This window comes from Hyla sarda, chromosome 12, assembly GCF_029499605.1.
Source record: "Hyla sarda isolate aHylSar1 chromosome 12, aHylSar1.hap1, whole genome shotgun sequence".
NCBI lineage: Eukaryota > Metazoa > Chordata > Amphibia > Anura > Hylidae > Hyla > Hyla sarda.
Window position 1 is genome coordinate 22422113 of NC_079200.1, and position 17772 is coordinate 22439884.

The following is a 17772-nucleotide window of genomic DNA, read 5'->3' on the forward strand; positions in this document are numbered from 1 at the left end:
CTTCTTGACTATTTTGGGACACCAATCCTGTTGCAACTCCCAAAAGGGAAAATTGGAACACCTGGAAAAATGTATGGCATCTTTTCTTGCCAGATTCAAAACCTGTTGCTAATCCCAAAAATGGATAATGTTTTGAACGCATGAAAAAATCTAAGGCGTCCTAACCTTTCAGTCTCAAAACCTGTTACTGTTCCCAAAAAGCAAGAATTTTTTTAATGCTTGGGAGAACATCATTCAGTCTTCCGATGCCTCTGCATTTGAACACTGGCACGATTAATTTCAACCATTTTTTTTTTTATGAAACACAAGTCATAAAGGGGTCATCTGGAGATATAAAATGTTTTTACTGACCTAATTTCCTGTTACTGAATTTATGCCTACATGATCATTTATGTTGTGGCTGAGGTAGTCCAATCAACATTGCAGGGTTATTGGCCACCTCATTTGGACATGGTCATAACAGTTTTTAGGCTGGGAAGAACAGGAAAATGGAGTTCTGGGAGGGAAGTCTGCAAAAAATTTCTATAGTCCCATGCTGACCCCTTAACAACAAATCTGTCCCATGTGTAAAGGAGAATTAAATTAGCTTTAAATTCATTTCATGCTCCAAAGAATACTTCTGTATTCTATATGTCATGTTATACCTATTAGTAATAATATGAATGCTTACACCTATATGGTTACTTTCTTTAGCGGTATGCTAATAAAACAAATGTATAACTGCAAAATCCAGTATTGATGGGGTGTGGTGGATGGTCTCTTAGATGATTAATATAAGAAAATATATTCCTATTAACGCAATCTATAATTACGTATTTCATTTTCAGACAGATGCTAGACAAGCCACATAAAACAGCTATGAAGTCACCTAGCATCAGTGAACTGACTTCCTATATAAAGAAGTCCAAAAGATACTGAATTGTGCAGCTGACTTCAAGAAACGTTTCTCTTCTCTTCAAGAATCCTACAAGAAAACATGACCCACAGTATCAGCAATTTATCCTTCAAGGGGCATTGCTATAGTGGTGGTCACCATTATAAAGCCTCCAGACATATTTCTTCACACCATCATGGAGGAAACCATAAGGTCCATCACAAAAGCTCCTCAACTTCCCATCATGGTGGCCTCTGCAAAATACCAATGGTTCATGGAAGCTCTAAGGTCTCTTTTTCTGCACACTCTTCTTCTGGTCACGGACATGGTGCTGCTCATAGTGGACACAGTCTTAGAATTAATCATGGATGGAAGAACACCGGTCTGCTCGGTATAAATGAGAAGGAAACCTTACAACATCTTAACCAGCGACTGTCCTCCTATCTAGAGGAGGTTCGTTCTCTGGAACAGGAGAATGCCCTTTTGGAGAGAAAGATCTGTGAATGGTATGCCAACAATGCCCCCAGCTCACTGCCTGATTCCAGCCAATACTTCCGAACCATCCAAGAGCTCCAAAACATGGTAATGAAATCTGTATAGGCAAGCAATGTAAAGTATAGGTCGAATGTACAAACTGTAGGAGTACGTATTATATAGGATATTCTTAAATCTTTATAGTGGTCTCTAGGCATGGTTTTCTATATTAATATCAGGTTTGTGTTTATTCAGTTATTTGTTCATTCATAGCATGTAAAGCAGTTGATGCTTTTTGTGCTCAAGCAGCTACGGAATATATATATAGACGGATATACAATATCAATTCTTTATGTTAAATACCTTGAGTGCATGACGCCATTGTTGTATTCTTGTTTTAGATAATGTCAACCACAATGGAAAATTCCAGACTTGAGCGTCAGATATCCAATGCCCAGCGGGCAGCCAATGACCTGAGCAGAAGGTATGGAGATTATCAGAAATCATGGGTTTGGGCTTTGGTCACACTCTGTGAACTATGCTCAGTACATGTATGCATGGGGCACCTGGTGCATGCTTTTTTTCTAATGGGGGATTTTGTTCTTTCTCTAGATCAACACTGCATGAAAATTAGCTTAAAAAATGTATTTATGTATATCTTCTTTCCCCTAACAAACTATGAAGGAGATTTATCACTCTTTTCAAACGTATGGCTTTTATATGCCAATTTTTTTTTTACTTACTCTTGCTTACATGTGACCTATTTATCAAATAGTCGCACGACCTTGATAAATAAATCGCACATAAGCAAAACCCGGGAAACCCGCTTACAAAAGCATTTTTTAAAGTAGAAAAGTTTTACCTTATGTTAATGGCCGAAGTTCTTTATCTACCCTTTATTACCAGTAGCGTTGCTAGAGAGTGACAGGGAGGGTGAGGGTGGGGAGTACCGCATCGGGTGACACCCTGCCTGGCACTAAATAGCTGCAATATACTATGGATGTTTTTTTTTTTTTTTAAGGAAACATTTTTGTGCCACATATGGGTTATTTACGTAGTTTGCAAAAATTCTTACACTATTATTTTGTGCCTTATATTATTTTAAAACAACATTAATTTAAAAATTTAGTGTGTACTCCAGCATGTACGTGTCCTAAAATTAACAAGGTGTGCAGTGTTTATTTTCAACCTTAAAATTAATAGAGTTATTAGTTATATAATTAATTTTTCTATAATTAACATTAACATGAATGTAGTAACTTTGTTTCATGATGCAGAACAAGAACAGTTGTTAAAGGGGGTGTTAATGTCCTTTTCTGCGGACATATGCACTTTCTGTAAGCCAGGTTGGACCTGGAATACATATGTGACTTTTAAGTGGAGATGAGACTATTTTTCTTCATAAATAGCGAGCAGATTTACTACATGAGCAGATTTCAGAAATGTGCTTTGGAATAAGCAAAAAAAATAAAAAATCTACTACGGAGCTTGATAAATCTCCTTCAATGTGTATATGCATTTGCTTTTAGTTTCTTCTCCTTCCTCATATTTGATTTCTCAGGTACCAGATGGAAGTGAACCTGAGAAATGCCATTGAATCTGACATTGCTGAGCTGAGTAGAGAATTGAGTGCAGTCAATAATGCAGGTCAAGACTTAGAAAGACAAGTCCAATGTCTTCAAGAAGAACGTAACCAAATGGAAAACAACCAAGCAGGAGTAAGTCTTCTCTGTAGATTCTCCCAATATGCTAAGCTACTTCTAATAAAATCATGTATCATATCCCTATTTCATATAATTTTTTATCAAAGGAAGTGAGTTTCCTGCAACAACAGCTCGGTGCCAGAGTGAATGTAGAAATGAACGCTGCCCCATCTGTGGACTTGAACCAAGTGTTGTCCGAAGTCAGAGATGAGTATGAAAACCTGATGGAAAGGAACCTGAATGAGGTTGAGAACATTTTCCTGACAAGGGTAATACAAAACGTTTTATACTGTTATTTACCCACACACAAATAATTGCCCCCTGTGATTGACACATTAAATGACCAATAAACAAGTATTGATGTAGAGAAAATAGATGATGCATGGTATATCCAAACTACGGATAACATCATCACCTGGACCTTTCTTATCATAAAACTTCTAGCAACAAAGAAAGAAAAAGATAAAATGGTAACAGTAAGAGCATCATACACCGAAATGTATACACCATCAATATATCAGGTTTATGTTTATTGAGTCCTCAGCGATTAGACAATAAGAGGTGGTGGAGTGTCTTTCATGAGAATTCCATTAACCAATTGATCACCACGTATCTGGCTTGTTGAACCCCGCAGTGGTCACTGGTTTTTGATGGTGGAAGTACTATGCTCAATGCCCCGAACTTCTTGTACAACCTCATCATCCGAGATTCTTTACAGGATTAAAATTTATGGGGCTGATCTGGGAAACAATTACATTTTCTGTCATGTTTCTGGAACCAGTCCATGACTATACGACTGTTGTGGAATTGTCCTACTGAAAGTGTCCTACTACCATAGGGTAAAAAGCTAACATGGGCTGGGCCCTTCAGGATTTTAACGGGGTACCCCACTGCTCAGCGTTTGGAAAAAACTGTTCAGTACACTGGAGCCGACACCGGGAGCTTGTGAAGTCACAGCCCCGCCCCTCATGATGTCCCCTCATGATGTCACGCCCCTCCCCTCAATGCAAGTCTATGGGAGCGTGCGTGACAGCTGCCACCCTAGACTTGCATTGAGGGGGAGGGGTGTGATGTCATGAGGGGGCGGGGCTGTGATGTCCCGAGCTCCAGGTGCCGGCTCCAGCGTTCGGAACAGTTTGTTTCAAACGCTGAGAAGCAGAGTACCCCTTTAAGATAAGCCCTACTGTTCCAATATCCATTCACAGATTTTAGAATACCTAGAGTGTGTTAATATTTTTCAACTGCACAGTGTTCCAGGTTTTGTACTCCTCTGTCCACTGGGAGTTTTTCCTTTTCTGTTTTCTATAGACAGCAATAGCACTTGAGTTGGGCTTCTGCTGTTACAGTCCTTCTGTGATGGACAATCTAAATTGTGGGTTTGGATATATTAGACAACAGAATTGTATTTAGCTATAGTTTGCTTGACAGTGCTTTGCCTGTTGATCAGAATTACTCCTAACATTCTCCTCTAACCCCTTGGGAAGCAATTTTTTTTAAGGGGTAAAAAAAAAAAACTTTTTCATATAAACTGGCTCCAGAAAGTTAAACAGATTTGTAAATTACTTCTATTAAAAAATCTTAATCCTACTAGAACTTATCTGCTGAAGTTGAGTTGTTCTTTTCTGTCTGTCAACAGTGCTCTCTGCTGACACCTCTGTCCATGTTAGGAACTGTTCAGAGTAGGAGCAAATCCCCATAGCAAACCTCTTCTACTCTGAACAGTTAATGAGACAGACAGAGGTGTCAGCAGAGAGCACTGTGGTCAGACTGGAAACAACAACTCAACTTCGGCAGCTGATGCTGTAGGATTAAGATTTTTGAATGGAAGTAATTTACAAATCTGTTTAACTTTTTGAAAAAAAAAATTCCACCGAAATACCCCTTTAAGTGCACAGAATCCCCTCTAAATAGATTTTTTTCCTCAGTCCCCCATTCTAAATATACTCTCAACACTACCGCATTATGGAAGGTTGGCAATCCATGAAATCTTGGCCTTGGCTAGTCTAGCAACAATGACTAGGCTCCACTGTGGAGGTGATTAGAGCCGGTGCAGGAATATCTTCTGCATTGGACGAAGGACATCAGCGGGACCAATGGAATAAAACCAGGCTTGTTTATTGTACAATGATGTGACGCATTTTGCTGCACATGCAGCGAATCATGTTGCATCTTTGTACAATTAACAAGCCGAGTTTCATTCCTCTGGTCTCGCTGATTTCCTTCGTTCAGCGCCGAAGATATTCCTGTACCGGCTCTAGTCACTTCCTTGATATCCTTCTACACTCCAGAAAGGCTGCGGACGACATAGACCACCTCCAGTTTAATGCGCTCCCCATTGTAGTGTAGGTTCTTACACAACTTGATTTAGTAAGCGGTTGCTAGCTCCCCTGCCCCACCTTGCATTCTCAAGATCCTACACATGGAGCACCCTCTTTCTTTCTGTTATAGGCTCCATTGTGGATTTCTACCTAAACTAAACAAAAAACTTGTTCACTTAATTTTATGCTACACTACTGGGTCATAAGGGGAGCTACAATAATAAAAGGCAGAAGTGTCCATTCAATGTATTTCTCACATCTTTAACTTTTTTGTAGAGTGCAGAATTAAACCGTGAAGTTTCCTTTGGCGCTGAACAACTACAATCAAACAGTAATGAGATAATCGACCTAAGACGTTCTGTACAAGCGCTGGAGATTGAGATGCAGAGTCAGATAAGTCTGGTAGGAGAAGTGAATGTGGGGGACCTACTGTTACTGAATACATTCTCATCTAGGTACAGACAAAAAATGGTCTAGGAGGTGCTGCATAGACACATGAACGTAATAAAGACCCAGGCTAACACAGGACAATGTTATTTTATTTATGTTTTCTTCAGTAAGGACCACACATTTCAGCACTACCTCGTGCCTTCCTCAGGTCCACCAAAAGTACTCACCAGACTGTTTGTTATACAGAGTGGTGTTCTGGTGTAGAGATCCTGTGAGATCAGCGTTACCGCTTTTGCAAAGCTAAATAGTGAAAAAGTCTATTGACAATTGGTGCATTTTTTGCTTCAGATGGGGTAAAAGTACAAAAAAAAATTATCCTCATAGAAATTATACATGTAAACCAAGCCTAAGTATACAACAGTTCATACTAGTACACATGGTAAGACACAGAGGTGTACCTAGAATCTCCTGGGATTCAGTGCAAAATCTGTCAAGGATCCCCACCTTAATGTGCTTTTTATAATACTAATGACTTCTCATATGTTAGAAGAACTTTTGGGCCCCCATAGGTACCACTTCCTGGGTGTAAATTCTACTTCTGCGCCTCCGGTTACTACACCTCTGGTACCTCAAGAACTAAGTATAGTTTTTTTTCTCATCATTGTATTTTTGTTTTGTGTTTTTTTAGAATAACGCTTTGGAATCCACTTTGGCTGAAATAAATGGCACGTTTGGTGCTCAACTTGCTCAACTTCAATGCATGATTAATGATATTGAATCTCAACTTGCTCAAGTCCGATCCCGTCTAGAGGAACAGAACTATCAATACCAACTTCTAATGAACCAGAAGAACTACTTGGAAATGGAGATTTCCACATACAAACATCTTCTAGAAGGCCTTGACATTCAGTATGTGAATATATAATAATATATAATGTAAAAACAATATAAAAAACAATTAACTTCCTGAGAGCATGTTGCATATAAAATTATTTAATTGCCCATAAATATATAAAGTAAACAAGTGTTTGAGGGAGATTAAAGATGTAGTATTATTGGGGGTCCAGTTGACATCCACATGGGTCACAAATCGGTTTTGTATCCAAAACTCGCAAAAGGGAAATTGTCACATGAAGCTTTGATATAAAGTACTATATACAGTGATCGTCATATTTGTATTACAATTCATCTGTCATTTCTTTTTCTACACAGTGTCCCAACTCATCATTTTTCGGAAGCCAAACATGGTAAGTGCAGTTATGGTTTAGTACAGTAATAATTGGGTTTGTCACGATGCCGGCTGGCAGGAGGTGGATCCTCTGTGCCAGAGAGGGATTGGCGTGGACCGTGCTAGTGGACCGGTTCTAAGTCACTACTGGTTTTCACCAGAGCCCGCCGCAAAGCGGGATGGTCTTGCTGCGGCGGTAGTGACCAGGTCGTATCCACTAGCAACGGCTCAACCTCTCTGACTGCTGAAGATAGGCGCGGTACAAGGGAGTAGGCAGAAGCAAGGTCGGACGTAGCAGAAGGTCGGGGCAGGCAGCAAGGATCGTAGTCAGGGGCAACGGCAGGAGGTCTGGAACACAGGCTAGGAACACACAAGGAAACGCTTTCACTGGCACAATGGCAACAAGATCCGGCGAGGGAGTGCAGGGGAAGTGAGGTATACATAGGGAGTGCACAGGTGAACACACTGATTAGAACCACTGCGCCAATCAGCGGCGCAGTGGCCCTTTAAATCGCAGAGACCCGGCGCGCGTGCGCCCTAGGGAGCGGGGCCGCGCGCGCCGGGACAGGACCGACGGAGAGCGAGTCAGGTACGGGAGCCGGGGTGCGCATCGCGAGCGGGCGCCACCCGCATCGCGAATCGCATCCCGGCTGGAGGCGGTATCGCAGCGCACCCGGTCAGTGGATCTGACCGGGGCGCTGCGGGAGCGAGAGTGTAGCGAGCGCTCCGGGGAGGAGCGGGAACCCGGAGCGCTCGGCGTAACAGGGTTTATGGTGTAGAACCCTGTAAAGACAACTTTTGCTAAGAGCTCTGTGAAGTATTTTATTATTGTTACTCACAAATATTTACTTCTTGTCCAGTTACTCATCACCATATGAAGTGTTAGACTAAAAACATTGTTCCTACGAAGAACCCAAATCTGGCATGAAACTCCAGAACGAAAAAACGAAGAATAAAGACCTTCACACTGCTCTGATCTCTGACTGGATCTATTGTATTCCTCACAATCTTTCTTTTCAAATATGGTACATAGCAGGTTATTTACCCATTGGGAGTCCCATATACTGTGAAAACCGAAGGTAGTTATCTCGATATTATACATAGATATATTGACCTGTTGGTGGTAGGATTGGTGAAGTTGCTCATATACAAGACTTTGCTCAGATGGACTATTGCCAATCAATTTTCTGTGGGATTGTTCCTATAATCAATCCTACCAGCAACGTGCTAGACTAAAACTGCCTGATCAGAGGAAAGAAAAAACATGCAGTTGGCCTGTGCAAAGTGACAAATGATTGTCCAAATTGCGCCAACATTGCCATACACTTATTTTTCCAATCCTAGCCTAAAGCTGCCCATATAGATTTGGGCCATTATGATGTACCAATCATCTTATATAAATGACATACTAACAATAATTCATAATGGATAAAATTTATCTTATCTCCTTAAATAATTCCATGGTATGATTGGTTGACTTTAGTCAAACATTTGCCACTTTGTGCAAGCTTACTGTTGTTTTTTTTTTTTCTTTTTTTTAACCAATACAGGGATCTGCTAGTTTAGTCTGGCATGTTTGTAAGAATGATCCCATGAACCAACCATAGATCAGCCACATTGGGACCAAAGTCCCTTACCTGACAGATCACAATTTTGGCAGACAATATTACACCATTGGCTGATTTTGCCCACTATCTCATGTGCATGAACAGCTTAAAGGGGTACTCCACTGCTCAGCATTTGGAACAAACTGTTCCAAATGCTGGAGCTGGCTCCGGGAGCTCGTTACATCATAGCCCCACCCCCTCATGACATCACACCTTGCCCCCTCAGTACAAGTCTATTGGAGGGGGCGTGACAGCCATCACGCCCCCTCCCATAGACTTGCATTGAGGGGGCAGGGCGTGACATCATGATGGGGTGGGGCTATGACATCACAAGCTCCCAGTTTGTTCCAAGCGTTGAGCAGCGGAGTGCCCCTTTAAAAACAAGTTGCTATTTTTCACCAAAATGAATCAAAAACATTCCAACTATCTAATGATTTCAATGATGAACACTATTCAAGACTGAAAACAAAATGTTACATGTAAATGTTTCCTGACCATCATGAATTACATTTGTTATCTGATTTATGGTCCAAAACATGGTCTGTGTTCTGAGGATGGGTCACAACATCATCCATGTTTCTGTCATCCCATTGACTACATTATCAAAATCCAGATGGATGGAATTAGAAAATTGTTCATTGGTGGCTATTGTGCTATCCCACTAATGGAAAAACTAATGTAACCAGTGGAAACGTATTAGTTGTTTCAACCAGACAACGTCTGATAAGTCATTGTCCAAGCATGTAGTTTTTCTCCAGTGATTTGGCCAAAGTGTCCCACCATGACATTCCCCATCTGAGTCCTCATGAATAACCTGATATTTCTCAACCTATATGTAGGTGGGGAATAGCTTTCCAGTAGACAAAGTTTTAGCGGTGGCCAACTCAGGAAGTACTAAAAAGAGTATAAGGGTAATAGTAATAAGGCAAGTTTATTGACTTGACTATGAGTGTATTTGGCAAGTGAATATGTTACCTTCCTGAATGTAAGCTGAATAACAAAACTGCACCGAAAGATCGAAACTTTCTCCATCAGGTTATAACGCAAAGACTAAATTTGACCATATTTTGTTCACAAATTAAAAATTGTTCCATTACAAATTGGTTTGGTTAGAGGTTTTTAAGGGTTTATGAAGCAGTTCAATTTCTATCATCTATATACAATGGCCATAACCCACAGTTCAAAATGAAGTAATTTCACTTTGTAGCCATTCGAGTATGTTAAGAAGATTAATATACGGTATGTCTTTATAATATGCTTTTATCATATCAGTATTATGAATATTCCCATGTTTAGTGTAAAAATGGATTTGGACTGTATGGTCATAATTTCTGAACTTCTTTCATTCTGTTCACATTTTCTTAATTTAACTAAATAAATAACTTTAATAAATGCAAACTATTGTAATGTTTTATTATAAACAATAAAAGTTTAGAAATAACGGTCATGAGTCTAGCACAAAAGGTTAAGCTTCTAGGTTTCAGTTCACCCCGTTTCTAAATACCCTGGCTATGACAAAATGCCTTTTTGGCACCCAGCATCTGTTTTTGGCATATACTCTCGTGGTTGTCAAATTCACCCCCACATTAGTCAAATAGTAGGTGATACAGCACAGGGTAAACATAAATGTGTATGTGTCGTAGGTAAATTTGAAAGTCATCAACGAATGTCCTAGTCCCTTGGAACTTTGATGTTCATAAAAATCCTACTGGAGATAATTTCCAACATTATCGTCGTATAGTGAAATCTTGCCGAAAAACCACTTCTTTATTCGTGGCCAATACCCTGTGCAGACCAGATTTTGTGTGGCAGATTTTCAGTCCACCCTATATCATACATTGTGGACATTTTCTTTGAGAAGCCATTGAGAAGTTATTGGGTGTTTAATATCATAGATGCCAATCTGCGAACGCCACAGTGGCTACCATAAAACAACCTCTATCTTATGTGGCCATCTGGACTTTAATGATGGGTTACATAAAATACAAATCATATGTTCTTCTGGTTACAGTACAAAAAATAATGCAATTTAGAGCAATATCTATAAAAAAAAAGCAAGAGGTCTATGATTACCATAATGTAACTAAGCTACTGGAGCCCAGTGCAAAATCTGTAACAGAACCTCCAACTAGAACACATAATTTAGTACTGGTCTCCTCATATGCAGCAGAGGGACCATTTGGAAACCTTAAAGGAGTACTCGGCATATAAAATGTTATCCGCTATCCTAAGGATAGGGGATGTGTCAGAACACTGGGGCCCGACCATTGAAACCCCCCAAGATCACATGTATGCGCCTTGGCTCTCCTTTTGACTTGGGCATGTTGAATACCACACAAAGCAGCAGCTGTACTCCCCCTCCATGCAGCTATATGGGAGAGCCTCAGATTCCCAAGTGCAGTGCCCGGCTTTCCCATATTTTTCCTGGTCCATACCAGTTATTATATTTCTTGTTCGGGTGAGTGCCAGCAGGATCTTTTTTTTACCTTGAAGTCCACAGGACTTCCACAAAACTACTTGCAAGACCGCCCGGAGTATCTCTCAGGATGGGACAAGATCGAGGCAGCACCCCGGCCATTTACCCATAGTATTGGGCTCCTTCTGCTTAAATAGGTGTTGTGCTCTCTGTACAACACCATAAGGTGAGCGCAATTGTTCTACCATTCTGCATCTCCACACTCACTTGGAGTAACGGCACATTGTTCTGCGCAATTGTCTGTTTTCTTTTTCTACATATCAAAGTATCTGTGAAGACCGCTCCTAGCAATAGATGACGGGAGGTCCATATTGGACAAAAAACAGACGTCTGCTGCACTGTGCCATACACTATGGATTACTTTGTGAAGAGATCGTTCAATTGCATCAAACTCATTTTCGAATATACTCATGGTGCACAGGTCTATACTACTCCGATGGACCATGCACCACTTGAAGTACAGAAAAAGAAAGCTTGACTGGTTTATTTAATGACTTGTAGAATCTTTTTTTAAACCTATCGATATAGACTATTTACAATTATATGTGAATAAAATATAGCATCCAAAGGTCTAAGACTATGGACCCCTTTCATGATGATGAAATATATGTAAAAGAGTGAAATGCACTGTTAAATAAATGTTCTTACATGCTAATCTCACATTCATGTTACACACTGAATATGACACTCTTAATAATAAAATCTCAACTCATATACAAAGAATACAAAAATAATTAATTAGAAAAAAAGCATATGAATTAAAAAGAGACAGGAATTATAGAAAAAAAGGCACATATGCGGGGATTGACACAAAAAGAATACTGGGAAATCCATCAGGGAGAATTCCCTATCCCCCTCCAGACCAGAGAATATCACACAAATACCATCTGCTAAATTCCCCAATGTCAATTCCAATTATTGCCATAAGATCGAAAATAAAAATAAACATTTTAATAACAATAAAAATAGAAGAAATTACCATCGGAATCTTGGGAAATATCAAGTAGCTAAAACCAAAGAACCATCCTCTTCTAGTAAGAAACCATTACCAATTCCTTCGTTTCACAGTAATCACTATGTGAAACCAGCATCTCCATGTTAAACTCATCAGAGCTTGGACTCACCCACGGTTTCTGTAGCTCCGTTGGAGGTCATCAAAGCCAATGCTCCTCCGCTTACACCCAAAGACACCTACTTAAATATCGCAGATCTTTTGAGCGATCTCCACAATACTTTTAATCGCCTAAAAGAGTAATTGAAAAAGAATATAATTTTTGACGTAGAGGACATAACACCCACGTCTCTATATCTTTCTCCCTCACCCATTAAACAATAAGATGCTCTCTTAAAGGGGTACTACACTGCTTGGAATAAACTGTTCCGAATGCTGGAGCCGGCGCCGGGAGCTTGTGACGTCATAGCCCTGCCCCCTCATAACATAATGCCCCGCCCCCTCAATGCAAGTCTATGCCCCCTCCCATAGACTTGCAATGAGGGGGCGGGGCGTGACGGTTGGTAAGCCGACTTACCAACAGTAGCTTCCTTTCCTAACCCATCTCCTAATCTTTCTAACAAAACAAGAAAAGAAAACCATTTCCCTGGGATACAACATATGGAACCAGATGTTATAACTCTTTCCTCACCATTACCCTCGACATCTTCATCCCTTTCTTTTTTAGGGGTGGATTAAACAACATTGATAAAATCATAGACTTTCATTGAGGGGGTGGGGCATGACATCATGAGGGGGCAGGGCTATGATTAAGGCCCTTGTGGGACTGCAACCTCTATAACCTCTAATTGTATTGCAGATGTCCATAGTTTTGACTTCTACTCACAACTGATTACTTGCCCCAAAACAATAATTCTAAACCCATTTTCCTTTCAGTCTTTTAAGAAAAGCTAAAATTTTATATATGTCTATGACTTTGTAGGTATAGTGTAGGTTGTATTCTTAAAGTGTACCTGTCATCAACAAAAACTTTTTATATAATGTAGATAATACCATTATATGTATATTTGTAATATACATTGGTTGAAAATTGTGTATATTTTTGTCCCTACAGCTATTGTTTGTGTGTCTCTATGAGGAGTCCAAATACAGGAAGTGAGGGTGGACATGCAGGGCTATGTACACCGAGGACAAGCAGGGCTCTGTACACTGAGGACAAGCAGGGCTCTGTACACTAAGGACAAGCAGGGCTCTGAACACTGAGGACAAGCAGGGCGCTGTACACTGAGGACAAGCAGGGCTTTGTAAAAAGGGGACAAGCAGGGCTCTATGCACTGAGGACAAGCAGGGCTCTGTACACTGAGGACAAGCAGGGCTCTGTACACTGAGGACAGGCAGGGCTCTGTGCACTGAGGACAAGCAGGGCTCTGTGCACTGAGGACAAGCAGGGCTCTGTGCACTGAGGACAAGCAGGGCTCTGTGCACTGAGGACAAGCAGGGATCTGTACACTGAGGACAAGCAGGGCTCTGTACACTGAGGACAAGCAGGGCTCTGTACACTGAGGACAAGCAGGGCTCTGTACACTGAGGACAAGCAGGGCTCTGTGCACTGAGGATAAGCAGGGTTCTGCACACTGAGGCTCTATGACATGCCCCTGGCTCACACAGTAGGATGACTGACAATCCATGAGCCTGTACAGAGCCCTGCCCTCATTTCCTGAATTTGGTCTCCTCATATACACACAGGCAATAGCTGCAGGGACTGCATTTTTTCACCCAAAAATAGACACATTTTTTAATCAATGTATATTACAAATATACATATTATGGTATTATCTTCATTATATCAAAAGTTTTTGTTGGCGACAGGTACACTTTAAAGTCCAAGGACTGTTTGTTCAGTGGACTGACCCTAGGCAGTTATCTCTTGTCACCTCAACTACTGTGTGCAGTTGGTGCACTACAAATCTCTGCCAGCAGTGAACAAGCCCATGAAAGCTATCACATTAGCAAACTAAGCAAATCATGACCTATTATTTAGCATGATTATATATTTCAAGTGTTGTGAACATGGAAAAGCAATCTAAGGCTCAGTTACATGTATTTTCTGTATTTTTCTAACTGAATTTAACATAACTACAAAGTAAAAAGCATTGAGATTGAATGCGGCATTGCCATCTAAGGCTCAGTAATGTGTATTATCTGGCGTTAATAGAACATAGTATTCCTACCTGGGTAAAACATAGCTATGCAGTTAAAAGGCTTGATAATGATTGTGGCATTGTCATCTAAGTGTCAGTTACATGCAATATCTGGGTTTATTCAAACATATTTTTTTTCAACCTGAGTTTAACTTAACTATGCAGTTAAAAGCATTGAGAGTAACCCCTTAAGGACCCGGGCTTTTTCCGTTTTTTCATTTTAAATTTTTCCTCCTTAATGTTAAAAAATCATAACTCTTAAAAATTTTCACCTAAAATTCTATATGATGGCTTATTTTTTGCATCACTAATTCTACTTTGTATTGACATTAATCATTTTACCCAAAAATCTACGATGAAATGGGAAAAAAAATCAATGTGCGACAAAATTGATGAAAGAACACAATTTTGTAAGTTTTGGGGGCTTCCGTTTTTACGCAGTAAATTTTTCGGCAAAAATGATACCTTATCTTTATTCTGTAGGTCCATACGGTTAAAATGATACCCTACTTGTATAGGTTTGATTTTGTATGTCTTCAGAAACAAAATCATGAATACATGCAGGAAAATTTATTTAAAATGGTCATCTTCTGACCCCTATAACTTTTTTATTTTTCTGTGTTCAGGGCGCTTTGAGGGCTCATATTTTGCACCGTTATCTGAAGTTTTTAGCAGTACAATTTTTGTTCTGATCAGACGTTTTGATCACTTTTTATTCACACTTTTTTGTGGTATAAAAAGTGATCAAAAATGCGCTATTTTGGACTTTGGAATTTTTTTGCGCGTACGCCATTGAACGAGTGGTTTAAAAAGTTGTATATTTTTTATAATTCTGACATTTCTGCACGCGGCGAAACCACATATGTTTATTTTTATTATTATTTACACTGTGTTTTTTTTATTCTTGGAAATGCCGGGTGATTCAAACTTTTATTAGGGGAAGGGATAATTGAAAGGGTTAATGATTTTTTACACTTTTCTTATGCAATATTATAGCTCCTATAGGGGGGGCTATAACATTGCAATAACTGATCTTTTACACTGATTGATCCATCTCCATAGGAATGGATCAATCAGTGTTTTCGACGATTGAATGCTCAAGCCTGGATCTCAGGCTTGAAGCATTCATTCGGCGATCGGACAGCACAGGAGAAGGTAAGAAGACCTCCTCCTGTGCTACAGCTGTTCGGGATGCCACGATTATACTGCGGCGATCCCGAACAGCTCCCTGAGCTAACCGTCAACTTTCACTTTCGTTTTTAGCCGCGCGGCTCAGCTTTGAGCGCGTGGCTAAAGAGTTAATAGCGCGCGGCACAGCGATCAGTGCTGCGCGCTATTAGAGGCGGGTCCAGGCTTCACTATGACGCCGGGCCTGCCGCGATATGATGCGGGGTCACCATGTGACCCCACGTTATATCGCAGGACCGGGACCCAGGACATACCCATACGTCCTGGGTCCTTAAGAGGTTAAACACAATATAGCCATCTTAGTGTCAGCTCTGTGTATTTTCTAGATTTCATCAAACATATTTTTTACACCTGGATTTAACAAAACTGTGTAGTTAAAAGTGTTAAGAATAAAGGTAGCATATTCATCTTAGGGTCAGTTACTTGTATTTTCTGGGTTTAATCTAACATAGTGGGGTTTATTTACTGAGAGTGGAGTGTAGGTTTCTTTGTGGGTTTTGATTTCTGACTGGTATTTTTCCAAGGAATTTACTAAGGTTTCCCTACATTTTGCACTTTTCCCTATGTTTTGCTTTTTTTAAAACTGTTCTGATCTGTCGGGTTTTTCTCAGCTCAAATCCACCACATTTTCTGTGGAAACCATAGTAAATATGTTCGGATTTTTCAAAACTGTCGGGACCACGACCCTTTTGTCATGACCATGCCCACTTTACCATGTGGCCACGCCCCCTCGTCAGGTTTTTCTTGTAAAATGGAGGGTTTTGGTTTTTTTGGTCGCAAATTGTGTCGCAAGGGACGTGTATTGAATTTGGGCACAAAACCCGACAAAAAAGAGTTGTGATCACATTAGTAAATAAACCCCAGCATTTCTAGTTGGGTTCTACTAGCACTGAGAGTGAAAATTGACTAATCAGTGAATGACAAATCACCACAAAAACATGAAAATAACCTCCAAATCTTTTTCTATATAAAAAAAAAAATGTCTGATCAAAAATGTATTGGATCTGGGGGATCTGAAGACAGAGGACACCCTTATAATTTCCTATGTCAGTAAGAATGTTGGTGGCAGTACAAGCACCAGTACAGGTATCAGCAGCAGCCAGGTGCCTGATGGCAGTAGCAGCAGCTGTGGCAGCAAGCAAAAGTTCATACTTTCTTCCAGGTGTTGTGTGGTTTTGGAGAAAAGTACAGCCCTGGTGGACTGGTTGACTCATTTGAGGTCTTCTTAGGAAGAAGAAAGAGAGAGACTGGCCATATAAAACTGAGCCAGGTGTCAGTGGATTCCTCATCATTTACAGTTACCTATCTCTTTACAGTATTCTGCAGTATAGAAATTCTTTTGCATCTTGCCAGGCACAGTGTTGTCAGGTGGCTAAAGCTACCAATACTAAGTCCACCAATGCCTGCTGACACTGACAGGCTTATTGTGCTTATTGAGGGAAAGAGATTAGTACTGATAGCCAATAGTGTTGAGCGGCATAGGCCATATTCGAATTTGCGAATATTCGCATATTCGTTATATTCTCGTTTTATTTTCGCATATGCGAAAATTCGCGTATGCGAAAATTAACATATGTGAAAATTAGCATATACAAAATTAGCATACGCGAAAATTTGCATATGCAAAAATTAGCATATGCGAATTTTCGCATATGCGAATTTTCGCACGCCATACTCACATAATAGTATTACAGCCTTCTTTACACCACACAAGCTGGAAGCAGAGAGGGGTGATCACTGTGATGTGTACTGTGAAGAAAAAAAAAAAACAAAAAAAAAAACGAATATTCGTAATTACGAATATATAGCGCTATATTCGCGAAGTTCGCGAATTCGCGAATATGCGATATTCGCGAATAATATTCGAATTGCGAATATTCGCGAGCAACACTAATAGCCAAATGCTAAGACCCTCGGTATAATGCCAGAATGGGTTTATTTTTACACCTTCCAGAAGGAGAATTTAGTATCATTCTTTTATATTTTCAAACTTTAAAAAAAAAGCCACTTATTTACTGTGTACAGGTTCTTCAATGTCCTATTGCAACTCCCATGAAGGGAGAATTTTGTATTATTCTTAAAATTTTCAAAAAAAGAAAAAAAACAACACTTTTTTTTACTTTGTACAGATTCTTCAATGTCCTGTTGCAACACTAAAACGGGAGAATTTTGTATGATTCTTTTACATTTTCAAAATTCAAAAAGAGAACACTTCTTAATTTTGTACAGGTACCTGTTGCAACTCCCAAAATTAGTATTTTGCATAATTTCTTTTTTTAATCATTTTTTTTTACATTTACAAACGCGATCAACAGGTTCTTTACTATTTTGGATACCGTCACCAATCCTGTTGCAACTCAC

At 39.9% G+C, this 17772-nt stretch overlaps 1 protein-coding gene across 1 annotated transcript; it reads left to right on the forward strand.

Annotated features, from left to right (window-relative positions):
- The first annotated feature begins 1141 nt into the window (after positions 1-1141).
- LOC130296273 (keratin, type I cytoskeletal 42-like) lies at positions 1142-7982 on the forward strand. The gene is made up of 8 exons (XM_056547664.1): positions 1142-1456; positions 1750-1832; positions 2910-3066; positions 3159-3320; positions 5646-5771; positions 6448-6668; positions 6972-7006; positions 7848-7982. The coding sequence occupies exons 1-8, from the start codon at positions 1142-1144 to the stop codon at positions 7871-7873; spliced, it is 1125 nt and encodes a 374-aa protein (XP_056403639.1). The 3' UTR covers positions 7874-7982.
- Positions 7983-17772: the final 9790 nt, after the last annotated feature.

What these genes read in the sequence shown, in the direction of transcription:
- LOC130296273 (XM_056547664.1), top strand. Translation starts at nt 1,142, where the DNA reads ATGGTTCATGGAAGCTCTAAGGTCTCTTTTTCTGCACACTCTTCTTCT. An exon ending in TGGAAAACAACCAAGCAGGA is followed by an intron (nt 3,067 to 3,158) that starts GTAAGTCTTCTC and finishes TTTTTATCAAAG; the next exon opens with GAAGTGAGTTTCCTGCAACA. An exon ending in CTAGAAGGCCTTGACATTCA is followed by an intron (nt 6,669 to 6,971) that starts GTATGTGAATAT and finishes TTTTCTACACAG; the next exon opens with TGTCCCAACTCATCATTTTT.